At 56.6% G+C, this 16,801-nt stretch overlaps 1 protein-coding gene, 1 long non-coding RNA gene and 1 other non-coding gene across 3 annotated transcripts; 1 reads left to right on the top strand and 2 right to left on the bottom strand.

Annotated features, from left to right (window-relative positions):
- Positions 1-8,051: 8,051 nt before the first annotated feature.
- LOC118660435 lies at positions 8,052-9,984 on the bottom strand. The gene is made up of 2 exons (XR_004968917.1): positions 9,458-9,984; positions 8,052-8,250 (listed from the first exon to the last, which is right to left on the bottom strand). It is a non-coding gene; the product is annotated as an uncharacterized LOC118660435 (long non-coding RNA).
- LOC118661782 lies at positions 8,991-9,262 on the bottom strand. The gene has a single exon (XR_004969471.1).
- Positions 9,985-10,349: 365 nt separating the features above from the next.
- GLRX5 (glutaredoxin 5) lies at positions 10,350-16,491 on the top strand. Its single transcript, XM_036317850.1, has 2 exons — positions 10,350-10,656; positions 15,896-16,491. The coding sequence occupies exons 1-2, from the start codon at positions 10,365-10,367 to the stop codon at positions 16,072-16,074; spliced, it is 471 nt and encodes a 156-aa protein (XP_036173743.1). The 5' UTR covers positions 10,350-10,364; the 3' UTR covers positions 16,075-16,491.
- The last annotated feature ends 310 nt before the right edge of the window (positions 16,492-16,801 follow it).

The following is a 16,801-nucleotide window of genomic DNA, read 5'->3' as shown; positions in this document are numbered from 1 at the left end:
TGGTGTGTGTGTGGTGTGTGTATGTGCGCGCGCATGTGTGTGTGGTGTGTGTATGTGTTTGTGCATGTGCGTGTGTGTGTGTGTGTGTGTGTGTGCATGCATGTGCAGCAGGGCGGCGCCCTCGGGGAGGCTGGTGCCTGCGGCGGCGGCAGCAAGCAGCAGAGCTGCAGAGATGAAGCCCGAGGCTGCGGAGCCACACAGAGAACAGATGCGGTTTCTGTTCTCCGAACTGTGCTGGGCGCGCCAGCGACGTCACACCCACGCTCGGCTGCTTCCGCGGTTACGGTCACTACACCCGTGCGCTGGGCCGGCTCTCCGCGCGGCCATGGCTGCGGCCCGTCCCTCCCCCCCCCCCCCCCCCCCCCCGCTGCCTCATACGGGCGGAAGCAGCAGCGTTTTAGGAACCCGGCTGATCTGTTTTGATGCCTAAATGCAGCCGTGACAACGTCAGAGCTGCCAGCCCGGCTGGGGTGGCAGGGAGAGGCTCCTGGTCTCTCTGGGCGGTGTGCCCCGCGGGTGGAGCTGGGGGGGCCATGGCCCCGCCCCGTGGCTCCAGGTCTGGGGGGGCGCTTCCTGCCCTGCCCCCGGGGAGCTGTCCTGAGCATCAGGGGATGAGCGCGCCACCGGCTGGCCACTGCGTGCAGATGTGTGCGGCCAGGGAAAGGAAACCTCAGTCACTCCAGTTCACGGGGACCTGCGGGCGGAGGCCTCAGCAGGCTGCGGGCTGTAGGAAGGCTTCCCGCGAAGGGGAGAGACCTGGTCTTGTGCCCCGGATCCTGGCCTGAAACCCGCAGGCGTGTTGGGCCGGCTCTCAGTGGACCCCGTCCGCCCTGTGATAGCACTAGAGCAGTGATGGCGAACCTGTGACACGCGTGTCAGAGGTGACACGCGAACTCATTTTTTTGGTTGATTTTTCTTTGTTAAATAGCACTTAAATATATAAAATAAATATCAAAAATGTAAGTCTTTGTTTTACTATGGTTGCAAATATCAAAACATTTCTATATGTGACACGGCACCAGAGTTAAGTTAGGGTTTTCCAAAATGCTGACACGCCGAGCTCAAAAGGTTCGCCATCACTGCATTAGCGGGTGACAGGCAGTGTGCCCGGGAAGCCGGGGGAGGCCGGGAGCCCCTGGCAGGCTGGGGCAGCGGAACCCAGGCGGGCTCGGCTCTTTGGGGAAGCCCCTCCTTGGGGTGCAGCTGCCCCTGCTATTGGAGCGGCAGGGCTTGCGTCCAGGGGGGCCCTGCGCCGTGGGCGCTGCAGGTCTGGGTGACAAGTCCTGGCCGCAGACGCTGAGGGAGCAGAGGCCGCTGCACCGCAGGAGCCTCCCCGACAAGGCCCTAGACTCGCTGCAAACAGTGGGCCAGACACAGGCGGCCGGAACGCTGCCCAGGGTGCCTGCGGCAGGACCTGGCTGGAGCCGCAGCCCCGGCCGGAGACCTTAAAGAGCTTGAATCCCAGGGGCCTTCTTTCATGTCGTGGGGTTGGTGTGCCGAGGAACACGGCAGGTGCCATCAGGGCACCTCCTGGTGAAGAGGCAGCCCCGGGCGGGCGGGCGGAAGCCGCGCACATCGTGCCCTGGTGTCTAAGGTCCTTGCTAGTCGGTGCCCTGGGGTTACCTCTGCTCATCGGTCCAGGCTGTTTCCACATCCGAACGGAAATGTTTGCTTGTTGGTGTCAGTGGTGAATCTGAGCAAAAGGACAGGGCCGTCTGCTCAGTGTACAGACTCTAAGGCCCCTGCAGCAAGGGTGCGCGCGCACACACACACACACACACACACAGCAGCCGGAAGACACTTTACCAATGCACTGGGCCACTCGAGCGGTCCCGGGGCCCTGACTGCACCAGCCCACAGCCACGCACCTGGACCGCCACAGCCCGGAGACAGGGCCCTGCCCGGCCCCTGTGGCTTCTCTCCTGGGAGCTCTGGCCGCCCCATCCTGCCCCTCAGTCACTGGTCCGTCCTCCCCTGACCGCGCACATTCCCAGGGCTCGTTTTCTTCTTTTTCTTGCTCTTCTTGCCCAAACCCTTTGATCACTAGGGTCAGACCTGTAGATGCAATGATCTGACTACTTCGCCCCACCCCACCCCCACCCCCGGTTCAGCGATAACGTGGTGACTCAGGTGCCTCCAATTCCTCGGAACTCAGAATGCCCCAGAGTAAACGCCGCCTCGCCCCTCCCAGCCCCTCCCGCCTGCCCTGCCTCTGCAGGACCACAGTGGCTACGCCAGGAACCCGGGACAAGCTCGAGTCCCTCCCTCTTCTTCCCGGCCCCTCCCCGCACCCAGCCAGTTGCCAAATGCTGAGGACCCGACCTCGTGGTCCGGAACTCCTGTGCCACGCCAGCCAGGCCAGCAACGGCGGGACCTCAGCCTCCTGACTGGCCTCCCTGTGGGTCTCGCAGCCTCTGGTTCATCCTCAAGAACCGGCAGCATGCACTCCTGCGACCCCCCTCATCCCACAGGCGCCTTCCCAAGGCCTCGGCACTGGCCATGTGCCTGCCGCACCCACGCAGGGCCTCTGCCCTGGCTGCTTCCTCCAGCCCCACAGCCCTTCCCTTTAAACCTCCGGTTAAAGGGCCACCCCCACCGGGCTGTCCCTGCTGCCCTCCCCCAAGTGCTGACTGCTGAACTCCGAGCCCCACCCCGCCCTCTCCAGTGCTAGGGACATCCTTGCATCTGTCCCTGTCCCTGTCATGGCGGAGGCTCTTGGGAGGGGGGTCTCACCCACTCCGCACCGAGCTGGTGGGTGCTCCGTGGGCCAGTGTCGTGCCCTCCCACGGCCAAGGCAGAGGCAGTCCCTGCAGCTTGGGGTTTCTGAGATACTGTCCTGCCTGGTCACCATGTGATGTGCCCTCCGTTCAAGAATGACGTACTGAGCCCTGGCCGGGTGGTTGGAGCGTTGACCATACACCAGAAGGTTGTGGGTTCGACCCCCAGTCAGGGCGCATACAGGAGGCAACTGATAGATGTTTCTCACATCTATGTTTCTCTCTCTCAAATCAGTAATATATCCTTGGGAGGATAAGAAAAAGAATTATGCACTGAGAGCATGCTAAGTGCCGGGTATAGCGCTCAGGGCCACACGCAAAAAAGAATTCAGTTGCACTAGAAGCTGGGGGAGGGGGGCATAAAAGTGAAACGATGATACATACAGCCCCCCCAAGGGCTCGGTCCCCAACAGCTGTGAACAGGACTGGCTAGAGCCTTTAACTCCCCAGCTGCGCGCATCGGGACAGCGCGGCTCTATGGGTGGCGTCTCCGGGCCTAATGTCAGCCGAGCTCTCTCAAGCCCAACACGTGGCTCACGCCGCCTAGAAAGACCCAGCTTCACGCAGCGTCACTCAGTCCCGCCCACGGGATTATCTCTAGGGGCTTACCAGGGGCTCACAGGAAGTCCGTCACAGAAGCAGAGTCGAGCTGTCGGCGTGAGGAGGGGAGAAGGCATCCCTCTGGCTTATTTCGCTTCGCCCCTTGAGGCCACGCGTGTGCATACCTGTGGTCGCAGCCTGACTCCCCTCCGGAGCCCGTGGAACGCAACCCCTCCGTGGTGACTCGACATCACTCCCCGAGGCTCCAAGCCCGAGGGATAGTGTCTGTGAGAGCTGGTGGCCCTGCTTCAACAAATGCTCCCAGAATGCTGCTTTTCAACAAAACCCCAGAATGTTGGCTTCTTCATTTTTAAAATCTCTTATTAGCCTGTTAGTCACTGCTTTTCCTGCTCTTAGTGTTAAACTTTTACTGCTTCTAATCTGTTCTGGCTGTGACATTAGAAAACGAAGCATTAGCCATTCCCCAAAGTAAGATCAGCCCTGACTGGTTTGGCTCAGTGGATAGAGTGTCGGCCTGCAGCCTCAAGGGTCCCAGGTTCGATTCCGGTCTAGGCCATGTACCTTGGTTGCGGGCACATCCCCAGTAGGGGGTGTGCAGGAGGCAGCTGATCGATGTTTCTCTCTCATTGATGTTTCTAACTCTCTATTCCTCTCCCTTCCTCTCTGTAAAAAATCAATAAAAATAAATAAATAAATAATTAGTCAAAACAAAACAAAAAACAAAAACAAAAGTAAGATCAGGCCCTGGATGAGAACTGAGTCTCACTCTCTGCTCCCCGATCTTGACAGGGACAGAAATCTGTGGGCTCTCACGAGCAAACCGCCCCCCCCCAGCCCCTCCCCCGCCTTCCCCAAGGGAAGCAGGCCAGCGCCCCCTACCTGCCGTGCAGGGTAAGGCAGGCTCATGATGAAATGCTCCAAGTTTCTCAAGACAACCCTTTGAGCTACGGCATAAGCAAAGCCCTTCAAGTAAGAGGATGCCGGCCTGGGCCTGTCCCCGGCGGCCAGGCGGCCAGCGGTGCGTGGGGCTGGGGCCGCAGCTGCGCGGTATGAAGAGGCACCAGTGGGACTATCTTGCCAACTGACTGACACCCACTCAGCTGCGCGGACAGGGCGGGCTAGACGGGAAAATGCCATATCCCCATGTGTCCCGGGGGAGGCCTGTCCGGTGGCACCTTCTCGTCAAGGCTTTTAATACCAAATCCCTTGGTCACCAGTTTAGCAGGTGAGGTCTATGCAAAGCGACCCCTTTGACTTTTTTTTTTTTTTTTTTAAACAGAGTATAATTGGTTTATCAGTCTTCTTTAAAACTCGGAACTCAGGCTCACTGAAATTTGGTAACCGCTAACTATATCTCAAGAGGCACACTTTCAAAAAATTTAAAGTTAGAATTAACAAATGGAATTTTTCAGGCCATAAAAGCAGAAAAATATTTAAAACCCTCTATTTTTTTTTCCTGTAAAAGAAAATGAACAGCATAGGTCTCCTCCAATTTCCAGCCTCCCCTCCCCCCATCCCCCACTCCACGTGAGACGGGCGGGTTCCGTCCTGCGGGATGGGCTGTGGCAGAGGCTGGTGCCAGATTCCCAGGAGAGCAAGGTGTCACTCTGAAGCCATTAAATTACTAAGCTCAAAGGTGGAAGCCCCACGGGAATTCTGACTCATCATAAAGAGTATTTAAGGCCTTGGCAATACATCTTAGCACTCATTCAAAGAAAAATAATGAAGTTGCCTCACTGTTGGCCTGGCTGCAAACCCGGCGATTATCAGAAGGAGCCATAAACTTCTGCTAACAGATAGTCTCCCCAGCGGCCTGCCAGCAGCGCTGCCTCCGCCCGCGTCCTCGGCGCTTTCTCAGAAGCTGCTGGGCTGTAGGAACAGCTCGTTACGGCAGCTCTCTGCTGCCAGAAACAGGAACACATCCTGCCAAGCACCCCAGTCTCAGCCACGCAGCCCGGTCGGAAACGCGAGCCCTCCTCCTCTCACCTGCCGCCCGGCCTGGGCACGTTCGTGACCACCCTGGACTCCCAGTGTGCCTTGCAGAGGTGACTTGGGCTGTTTCCCTCAGAATAAAATAAGGTCCCGACAGACAGAGCCCAGCAGAGGCCTGGAGCTGGGCCTCCATGCAAAACAGACGCGAGGGGACGAAGGAAAGGGAAGCTCGCAGACACGGAACCTGCGGTGTCCGTTGTTCTCAGGTTGAAAGTGTCCTCTTAGCTCCGAGGCGTAACAGCCCACGTGCGCCTGATGCACCCACGGCCGCGCCGGTTTCATTTCCGTGGGACCTGGGGCGAGGGGAGGACTGAGCGTAGGACTTCAAGGAGCGGACGGAGCAACGCAGCTCCCGGAGGAACCAGAGCGCTCATGTCTGTGCCCTCCTCCAACACCGCAACGCGAACCTAATTTGGGGACCAAAATACCCGAGAACCTTTATGCCAGGGTTAGGGGTGAGGTCCGAATGGTGCAGGCGCACAAGGCCTGTCTCAAGAGCAACACGGCTGCTGCTGCTGCCCGTGCAAGACTATGGTTTTGGGGTGAATATTTGGGAGCAGAGTGCAAATCGATCGGCTCCTTAAACTCGGCAGCCCTTAGGGAAAGACGCCTCAAAATAACTGTTGGCAGAAATCACACATTTTTCACAAACCAAGGAAGACAGAGGGAGGAAAATTCCACGGAGAATCAAGAACTCCTGAGCATTCAGGGACGCGAACCCGGGCTCACGTCACATGTCTACACTTCACCTCCCGGCGCTGGATCCGGTTCCGCTGTGGGCTCGGGGCTTTTCCTAAGTGCTTCTCCGGAGAATCCGTTTCCACCGCATCTCCCCCTCTGGTTCTAGGCTGAGCAACCCCACTGACAGCACACGGCTTCCCTTCCCTTACAGAGGGAGCCGGCACGAGCCTTCCTGCTGGTCTCTCAGCAGGGCCCACTGACGGAGGCCACTCCCAGGGCCAGAGGAGTTTTTACAAAAACAGCTGCCTGTGTCAGCAGAGGGAGTGAGACCCAGCAGGCATTTCTATCTTTGCCTTAGGGATTAGCAGATTCCCGGGGCGGGCGGCCTTGCTCTCCGGGGCAGGTGGGGAGTCGGCCCATCCAGGGCTGCAGTGAGGCTCTGAAGGTCCTGACAACAGCGAGGTGCCCCAGGGCTTCAGGTTCCCGCTGCAACTGTGGGTCCCAAATGCCAGCTCAGCTCGGGAATGTGTGCGGCCCTCCCCCTTGTGCAGCCCATGCAGCTACCTTTGTCTTAAAATGACGCTTTACAGAACGCTGCGCCAGCTCGGACGCAGCCGCTTCTTATCGCACGTCCTGTGCGCAGACACGCTGTGCGGAGGAAGCATGGCCAGCGCCGACGCCAGGGCGCAGAGCACACGCGCCCAGAGGCCACAGAAAGCGTCATCGCAGGCTGTGGCCGCGTCCTCCCGTGCGGCTGGTATCTGGGAAGACACCATCACAAACTGGCAAGGCTTGTAACTATGGCTCCATGTGAATTTGCTTTTGGAGAAGTGGTAAAGGAGAAATTTTACCAAATATAGTACAGCCTTATCTATAAATAAGTGCAGGAAAGGAAAACATGTTTGGGATGCCTGAGTCAGCACATTTGCATGCCTTATTTTTGTTTGGGGTCTGATTATATCCCTTGACCACGCCAGGGTTCTCCAGAGCTTCTGTGTGTTTCCTCCTCTCCCCGGCAATGCCCACGGGGAAAGATCAGCACCGGATAAAGATTAGTGACTTACGTGTTCAAAACACCCACATGTTTGAGCACAAGTGCGGATTTCTGGCAACTGTTTGAAGAGTAGTTTGTATCATGTTTTTGTTATAGAATTCCTAAAGAGAAATCTCAACACTAAAATGCCAAATCATACATGAGTGATGCTTTCAAAGAAATATTTTGAATACTATTTTCTCTGCTTTTAAAAATCAGTGATGTTTGGAGCCAATACTCCAAGAGTGGCTTTAACTCAAAGATAGAAATGACTTTGTTCAACATTTTATATTTTCGCTTCCTTTGTTCCATGTGGGGAGCCGCACGGCCATGGCATACTCAGCCCCAGGGCGCCTTATGTGCCATGCCAGCTCAGCCTGGTTCAGTGACCCTGAGGGGGTGGGGGTGGGGGGTGTAGTGAAAGGATGGAGAAAAGACAGACAAGAGAATGAAAGCTGGGTCTCGGTGGGATGCTGCTCCCTGATGAGACAGCGCCAGCGCCAGCGCCCACAAGCCATGTCTTTTATAGCAGATGCCACGAGGCACAGTAGGGGCGTGATGTTTACAGCATTCTCGTGAGTTCCAACCCCACTCAACTACATGCACCTGAGCTCTAGCACAAGGCACGTGGGGCCACGTGTTCGGACCACAGGTTCAAGCTCACAGCTATAGCCGTTGGCTATGATGGTGCTGGGAGGGCCCTGCCCTCCAGCTGGGACTTGCCCGTGGCAGTGAGAGGACCCTGTCCTTTCATTAGTCCAAGGCTTGAACCTGGCCAAAACACCGTAACCGCGCCCCACAGTGGACAAGACAGTGTGTTGACATCTAAGGTCCATAACAGATGGCGCGCGAAACACGAGAAAACCCGTGAGCGGTAGGCAATGTGTTAACACCCGGCAGCGGAAAAGACAACCACCCTTGCGAAGCCAGTATTACACTCCCGGTAAGGGATAGCAGTACACAAAAGCCGGAGTACATGGTTTAGGGCAGGCAATAAACAATGTACATTTTCAGGAGCAAATCGCCAATATTTATTTTAAAAACCCTACACATCTTACTATAATACAAGCATGAGTGAAAGTTAGGTGGTTTGGGAAACAATATATTCTCTACTGTTAAATGCACCACATGCTGGACTTCGGTTCTGCTTCTGCATCGGCCGTTTCCTGTGTATTTCCGTTCCTGGTGCCAGTGCCTCTGATTTACCTGGAATCATCAAAGGAGGGAGGGGTGGGGGGGATCCTTTAAGAAGCTGATCAACTTTGGGTCCCACATTGGAAACTACCAAACATCAATCCCCGACGGGTCACTGAGGGGCACTTCTGAGTAAGGTCGTGTGTGGGAGGCCCCCTGCCAGGGAGGCGCCATGGCTCCCCTTTAAGTCATGTCCACTGAACCCAAGGCGTGGGCACAGCCTTACCTTGGGGCATTTCTGACCAAAAGGTGAGAATGCCTTCAGCTCAACTCTTCAAAGCCGAGGTGCCCTGGAATGGGTTTTTATTATGTAAATCCAGTCAAGCACCAGGAATACCTCCCTTGAGTTTTGGTGAAACCTCCTGCTATTTTGGGGAACTGGGGCTATAAAATAAACACGCTGCTTCGGGGCTGGGTCTCTCCGCCAGAAGAGAACAGAAGTCACCCAGACCAGCTCCTCCCTCTATTTCTGTGTCTGTCTTTTCATTTCTCTAATCCCCAAAGCGCCTCCTACTTAAAAGAACCGGTTCTCGCTCTTTCTCTGCTCCCCCACCCCGACCCGTGCTGGATGCGGAGAAGGGAGCCCCCCGACATAGTCTTGAGTTTATTTTCACTTTATCAGGCTCAAGTTTCACACTGAAGGAAGAGCTGGAAGGTTCCCTTGCTGACAGCACCTGTACTTACTTTCTGAATTCGGGCACCTCCAAAGCATAAACAGGTCACCCCCAGACACAACTTTTTAAAAACCAGTCCTTTGTAGCAGTACTTAGTGTCCAACAGAAGCCACTCCGTCTGTTAAACAATATCTCGACTGCAAAGCTTCTCTCACTGTTGGTGGATAGATGATGACACGGACAGTCACCATCGCCGTGGCAACAGTGCCCGGGACTATCAGAGGAACATTGCACATGGCCGGCTGGCGCTCGAGCAGCCATGCCTCAGCTTCCTCCGGGGTTTGCTTTTCCTGCAAGTCTGGTGTGCCCTCGGGTACCGCCAACCCAGCGCGGCTCCAAGACTGCAGACCACGCGGCGACCTGCCCTCCGCGACTCCCACCCGCAGGAGCGCAGACTCAAACCGCGGGCCCGGGCGCGAAATCCGCCCCCATCTAATGCCACGGAGGCCGGAGGAGGCGACGGGCCCTCCTTCCTGTACTCCGCACCCCCACGTGGCCGCGCACCTGCGTCTCACAGCCCCGCTCGCTCCGCGCCGCGCACGCACCTGCTCACAAAACGTTAGTCCAACGAGCCAGTTCCCGTCTCCGTTGCCCATTCAACGGGGAGGAAGGTCAGCGAACCCCAAACCCCGGTGGGGTCATCAGACGAGAGCGCTTTACAAACTTCTAAAATAAAAGGGTTTTCTTTTTTTTCTTTAGAGAAATAAACGAGAGCCAGAGGCCGGAGCCAGCGGGCCGGGTCTGGACCTGCCCCCCCACGTGGGCGGCGGGGCCAGGAGAGCTGGGACGTGTGGCCAGGCCCGATGACGCAACCCCGGGCAGGCCTGTCCGCCAGTGCCCGGCCCGGCTTCCGCCAAGAACGGCCGCATTCGGTCGCGGCCTTAGGGAGGCACCGGAGCCGCTCACCAAGGCTGGGAAAGGTGCACTAGGCCTCCTCCAGCCCAGTTACCGCCTGCCACGGAGGAACCCGCCAGCCGCGTTGCCGTAGCAACTCAACCACTACTTGAACCGGAACCGGAACCTTCCTCTGGCAGTGACCCCTTCCCGGCGTTCCGCAGGGCGGCGAAACCCCGCCCCGAGCCTTTCCCAGTCTTCCGGCCCATCCCAGCAGGCCCCTCGACCCTCCCGGGTCGCCTCTCTCTGCCGCGGAGCGTGATCCTGATGGACATCCACTCTCTCCAATCAGCTGGCAAAGCGGCTGCCGAGGGCCAATGAGAAGGCTGTAGGATGCGGCTCAGGCGTAAGGACCACCTTCACCCTGTCGGGGCGGGGCGAGTGACGGGATTGGAAGACTCGAGTAGTTATAAGCCAGCCTTCTCCAATCACGGAGCGCTGCTCGGCGCCGGCTCAATGAGGGCCCTCGGGGGGCGGGCCGGGCCTCGGCGGGGCGGGGCAAGGCTCCGGGTGGCGAGCCGAGGTCCCCGGCATAGAGCGTTCCGGCGGGCGTGCGGGATGAGTGGGTCCCTGGGCCGGGCGGCGGCGGCTCTGCTCCGCTGGGGGCGCGGCGCGGGCGGCGGCGGGCTGCGGGGCCCGGGCGTGCGGGCGGCGGGCTCCGACGGCGGCGGCGGCTCGGCGGAGCGGCTGGACGCGATGGTGAAGAAGGACAAGGTGGTGGTCTTCCTCAAGGGCACGCCGGAGCAGCCCCAGTGCGGCTTCAGCAACGCGGTGGTGCAGATCCTGCGGCTGCACGGCGTCAGCGACTACGCGGCCTACAACGTGCTGGACGACCCCCAGCTCCGGCAAGGTCAGGGCCGCGGGGCGCGGGGTGGGGGGTCGGTCGGGGGTGGGAGCGGGGTTAGGGCGCGGGGTCCTGTTGCCTTAGGGCCTGGGTGGGGCCGGGAGTGACTTGAACCCGGTGAGGATCTGGGCTCGGGCACTGTTGCCACCTTGGGCGGCGGGGAGAGTCCCCGCGGCTCACGATCCTCACGCGGAGCTGAAATCGGCGTTTCGGGGCGAGTTCTCAGGCTGCGCCCCAGGAGAGTGGTCAGCGGCCGGACCCCGGCTCTGCAGGCGGGGCGGTGGGAGGGGGTGGGGGAGGGAGAGAGTAAGCGCCTGGGAGCTGGGCACTGTGTGTGTGTGTGGGGGGGGGGGGGGGTCCTTGGAGGACGCCGGCCTGTCGGGTGGGTGGAGAAGGAGCTGGGCGGTGGGCGGTGGGGCCGAAGTCGCTGTCCTGGGCAGTGGGGTCCGCCCGAGGCTGGGCTCTCGGGCTTCCAGGCTCAGGGTATCAGGGACCATCCTGTGTTGTTGCCTCCGCGTTTGGGCTGGTGTGGGAGAAAGGGCATGCCGTCGGGGCAGGGAGGGTGTGGGGGCCAGGGCTTGGGAGGCAGCAGTAACAAGCAGTGACCCAGCGCACTCCAGAAGTCCGATAAGGCGGCGTCCGTGTGTGTGCGTGTGTGTGTGTGTGTGTGTGTGTGTGTGCGTGCGCGTGCGCCCTCCGCGGGAGATGAGAGTGTAAGATAGTTCCCTCACTTTGGGGCAATGACTGTCAGCACCTAGTCGAGTTGAGGGTGCACACTGCTGCGGGCCGGCCCTTCACTCCCGAGTCTATAGCCTCTATTCCTCTGAAAAGGGCCTGAGAGTAAACACATTCGTCTTCATGGACTGTGCGGTCTCTGTGGCAGCCATTCAGCTCGCTGTTGCAGCGTGAAAGCAGTCAGGAGAATGCATACATGAATAAGCATGGCCAAGCTCCAGTAAAACTTTATTTACAAGAACAGGAAGTGGACCAGGTTTGGCCCAAAGGTGTAGAGCAGAGGCCGACCGTTCCAGCCTGCCCTTTAAAGCTGCAAAATCATTGTCCCTGGCCCTGGGGGAGCTTAATCCATCTTCATACTAAGTCTGAGGCGTAGAGTTATTCCCATGTTATAGGTCAGGAAACGGGCTAAGAGAGCAGCAGGTTTAGGTGAGGCCGCGGGTCCACGCTGGCAGGCCGCAGGCTGCTGACCCGCAGGCCGATGGCTGCTGTTCGCTCTGCCCCGCACTTCGCTTCCCCTCCATCGAGGGTCTCCGCTACCCCTGGCGCCCTTCCCGAGGTCAGGGAAGCTGGAGAAATAGGTGACAGGACTTGTCCAAGTCCCAGAGCCAAGGAAGTGGCAGCGTGGGAATTACCTGCATCGGACTCCGAAGCTCCCTTAGTGAAACCTACAGGAAAAGAGGGCTGGTTATGGTCCCTTAACACTTACTGCCAAACCAGGAACGAAGGTCCTGAAATGTGATGGATTTGAAAAGTCCCTTTCGAAAGCTCTGGAAGGGAGTCATCCAGTGCATGTGGGTCCGTCCCCCCCCCCTACCCCCCGGGCTTGGTGCTTGGAGTGTTAACTTTGGGGGAGCAGTCGGTGTATATGAGACAGCTTCCTAACGCCCGATTCCTAATGTTACCCGGTTACGTTGCTTTGCCGTCGACACTTTCTGTCCCACATCGAATCACTGTCAACTGTTTATAAAATGTGATTGTCATTACAATCCATTCTTGGGTATAATTGTTGAGTTTTCAAGAGTTTAGCTTTGATTCTGAGTATTCCAAGTGGTGTTTGTAAGCACTATTGCTGTAAATTGCAGTTTTTGAAAATTGAGGTGTGAGAGAACGTAGCCACCTTTAAACAGTTCACTGTGCCCGATGGGACTGTAGCTCTCAGTTGGTGGGCAATGGCCTTTATCATTGGACGTCTCACTTCACTGCAGCAGCCGCGGCCGCAAGAACTGTTAAAACATGCAGCCCTGACTGTGTAGTCAGGGGCACTGACCTCTGCTCCCTTAGATGTCAGATAAAAAATGACAACAACCTGAAACCTTCATTTCGTGTTGACCAGTGTCATCCTAATAAATTTAATTTTAAAAAAAGTAAATAAAAAAATGACAACAGCCAATACAATAGCCATTTGGTGTGAATGAATCAAGTTTATACCATTTTTTTGTTAGATGGGCAAAAAATGTAAAATACCTTTTGGTGTGCCGCAGAATTGTAGTCATTAGTTTACGTGTGCATGAGATGAAAAAGGTTGGAAATTGCTGCTCTATAGGAATCGGGTAGTCCTTAAATATTTACACTTGTAATCGGACTTTTTATGTTTTTTAAGGAAGATGCCAAAGCTTTCAGCTGCCCATCACACTCGTTAATCTAAACACTAAAGCAGCAGGAAAGGTGGGTTATGATGAACTGTCAGCCAGTGGGCACCGTGGCTGCTCCCACAGGGTTTGCAAGGAGTCAGTTCCCTCGCCCCTGGCTCCGTGCCGGGTGCTCAGGGGGTTGGAAAGCCCGCTTGTTTGGTGGTCTGGGCGGTGGGATGGGTCCTGGTGGCGCAGCCTTCTCTTCCCTTACAGTCGGGACCTGTGGTCGGCAACATAATGTCTAATGAATGCGACAGGCCTAGTGCTTTGGTCCTCGTGGTTCTCAAACATGCTCCATGGAACCAAAACCTGCCTGTTCCTCAGCAGTGTGTCTTCTGGGTTAGATGTGTGGTTTGGGGGACCCGCAGACGGCCAGTTTATTTTCATTTTTGGTGTGTTTCAAAAACTGTAGGCACTCACCTAAAGAACCAATAGATATGTATTATCATGGAAAGCTCAATACAGTGTATTAATAATTTAAAAAACCCAGATATATCACACGCATAAATGGATCACGTACATAAATGTACAAGACATTTAAGAAAGTTTAGAAGAATTAAAAAGAAGTTCATACTTACTTTAAACATGTCTTAATTCCCACACCCACCCTGTCATCATAACAGTAAAAGAAGATTTGTAACTGGCATCGCTGTAAAATAAGGACATTCTGGTCTTCATGGAGTTTGCCCTTTGTCAGTCACCCCATACCTCTTAGCTGAGGTATTCATTTTTTTTTTTGACACCCAGAGTGACTTAGAAGTATGCTTTGCAGTTGCTAAGAGAATAGATCTTAGACGTTCTCATCACATACATACACAAAACACTGTAACTGTGTGTGGTGATAGATGTTAGACTCACTGTGTGACCAGTGTCTGCGAACATCATGTTGTGCATCTGGAACTATGATAACATCACAGGTCAGCTGTGCCCCAGCAAGAAGAGTTCAGGGAAAAAGAGTGTGCTTGGCGGGGCTGTGACGGGGCAGGCATTTCTTCCAGCGCGTCTGGGAGAGAAAGATAAGGCCTCGGCCGCCTGGGCCTCCGCTGTGCTGCCATTTAGGGCGAGTTGCTGTTTTTTAGACGGCAGTGATAGAACTCAAACTGGTCATTTTATTTGGAAAGTAAATGTTTGATAATAAATGATAGGGCATCTAGAACCAGTTCTTGTGTTTTTATTTTGTTTGCAAAATCTGTTGACCTTTCTGCTTTGTTTATTTTGTGCTCATTTTGGCCATTTAAAAATAACTGCCTATCTATGTAAGTATGAAAATATCACATATACTCTGTAGTGATTTTTATGTCATGCTTTTGACCATCCTCTGCTTTAACATAATCAACACAGAAGTTTATTGCCTAGATATGTTTTCAAAAGAATATTTCATCTCAATATCTATACTAATAAAAGGGTAATATGCTAATTAGATGGGACATCTTCTGGACGTCCTTCCGGACAAAGCCATGGTGACCGGGCTGAGGCAGAGGCAGTTAGGGATGATCAGGCCAGCAGGGGAGAGCAGTTAGGGGTGACCAGGCCAGCAGGGGAGAGCAGTTAGGGGCGATCATGCCAGCAGGGGAACAGTTAGGGGCATCAGGCAGGCAGGCAGAGTGGTTAGGGGCAATCAGTCAGGCAGGCAGGTGAGCCGTTAGGAGTCAGGGGTCTTGGATTGCGAGGGGTATGATGTCTGACTGCTGGCAGTTGGACATCCCCCAAGGGGTCCCAGATTGGAGAGGGTGCAGGCCGGGCTGGGGGACTGCCCTCCCAACCCCCGCATGCACAAATTTCATGCACCGGGCCTCTAGTCTATATATAAAGCTTAAGCGACCGAATGGCCAGTTGCAGTGAGGCGCACTGACCACCACGGGGCAGAGACTCAATGCAGGAGCTGCCCCCTGGTGGTCAGTGTGCTCCCACAGCAGGAGCACTGCTCAGCTGACTGACCAGCAACAGACTCCGGGCTCAGGGCTGGCCAGTGCAGCTGCGGTGGTGCGGGCTACCTACCCATGGAGTTGTGGCGAGGCCCTGCCCCACTGCTGCATCCCTTGGGGGATGTCGGACTGCCGGTTTCTGCCCGATCCCCAGGCCGAATAATGGTGAGGATGAACGGGAAAGGAATGGGTTTTTCTGTCTCAGGGTTGAAACCACATTTCCTTCTTACTTTGTCATAACCGTCTCCTTGGGCTCAGAACAGAACGGTCGCTGGCTGCGCTGTCTCCTGGCACGTGCGCTGCAGGTCCCTGTCTCACCGCCAGTGGCCCTCGCCTGGCCCGCCCTCCCTCAGCTCACCCTGTGAGTCTGCGGAGCCCAGCGCCCGCCCGGAGCGAGCGCCCCCCTGGCTGCACAGGACAGGGCTCGCCTGCAGCCATGGGCAAGGGCGTTTCTCTGGGTCAAAGGTTAACAAAGGAAAAGCAGTGCCTAAGGTCTGAGCGGAAGTGGCTGGTGACATTCACTAACCGGACAGGCCCAGGTGGGGCCGGCCTCACTCAGCAATGTCACCACGAGGGCTCCGTGGCCAGCCCTCCTCTTGGGAATGAAGTTGTGGCATTGCTTCTAGGTCGTGGGTATCTTGTGTGACGTCCACAGCCGACCCGGTTCCCTGGTGATAACCCAGCCTGTGCCAGGGGTTTCGTGGGAGCCTCCCTCCTGTCCCATCACAGCTGGAGGGGAGGGGCCCAGCGAGAGGTTCAGCGACCACCTGAGGCCTCACACTTGGTCCTGGGCAGGGTTGGGTTTAAGCGGCGGCCGTTGCTCTCCTCAGCGAGCACTTGTCCCCGAGCTGGGGGGGCGGGGAGGCGCCGGTCTGCCAGGGGCGGGTAGAAGCGTTGCCTGTGGACAGTTCAGCTCTGCCGTTTCCATGACACACTGTGCTTTCCCCACAGGCATTAAAGACTATTCCAACTGGCCCACCATCCCGCAGGTGTTCCTCAACGGCGAGTTTGTGGGGGGCTGTGACATCCTCCTGCAGATGCACCAGAACGGGGACCTGGTGGAGGAACTGAAAAAGCTGGGCATCCGCTCCGCCCTCCTAGACGAAAAGCAAGACCAGGACTCAAAGTGAGGGCCGGCCTCCGCGCAGGGGCCGCCAGGAGCCTCGCCGCGTGCGCTGCTCAGGCGCCGACCCTCCCGCCCTCCGGGAGCAGCGGTGGTTTGTGTGTCTGGTGTGTGGGCTGAGGGTGTGAACTTCATTATAACCACTGCACTGTCATCGCCGGGCGTCGAATTTTCCTGTTGCTGTAAGCAGACTTCTTCTCATAGCCATTTGCTGTTTGCCTGACTCAGGAGGAAGACGACGAGCTTTTGGGTCATGATTCATGAATCCCCTGCCAGTGTGTCCGTCTGCAAAGATAACGTACCCCCCAACGTTTTGTAACGTGCTCTTTAAGAAAAATGATGGGCAAGGGAGAGAACACGATAACCGAGGGGTAGTTTTTCAAAATAAACCGCGAGGGGTACGGCGTGTGAGTGTTCATTCCGAGTAGCGGTGGTCTGGTTTCAGTCTGTTCCTGCTGCAGTAACCACACAGCCCGGGGCTTACAGACCAGACGCCGCTCCCCAGCTCTGCAGGCTGCGCGTCGGGGATCGTGGCTCGGCGGGTCCGGTGTCGGGGGCCTGCTTCTGGCTCCCGGCCCTCCACCCCCTGTGCCCTCTCTAGGAAGCTCCTGGGTCCCTTTATTAGGGCGCTAATCCCACTGTGAGGCTCCCCCTTCATCGCCCAGTCACTGCCCTAAGGCCCCACCTCCTAACACCCACACTTTGGGGGTCAGGCAAAGGCATAGGAATTCCGC

Source organism: Myotis myotis, unplaced genomic scaffold (genome assembly GCF_014108235.1).
Source record: "Myotis myotis isolate mMyoMyo1 unplaced genomic scaffold, mMyoMyo1.p scaffold_m19_p_1, whole genome shotgun sequence".
NCBI lineage: Eukaryota > Metazoa > Chordata > Mammalia > Chiroptera > Vespertilionidae > Myotis > Myotis myotis.
This window is presented reverse-complemented; position numbering and strand designations above follow the sequence as displayed.

Bases quoted from the DNA above. Each gene is read 5' to 3' on its own strand.
- GLRX5 (XM_036317850.1), top strand. From the start codon at position 10,365: ATGAGTGGGTCCCTGGGCCGGGCGGCGGCGGCTCTGCTCCGCTGGGGG. The intron at 10,657-15,895 runs GTCAGGGCCGCG...CTTTCCCCACAG, and splicing joins CGACCCCCAGCTCCGGCAAG to GCATTAAAGACTATTCCAAC.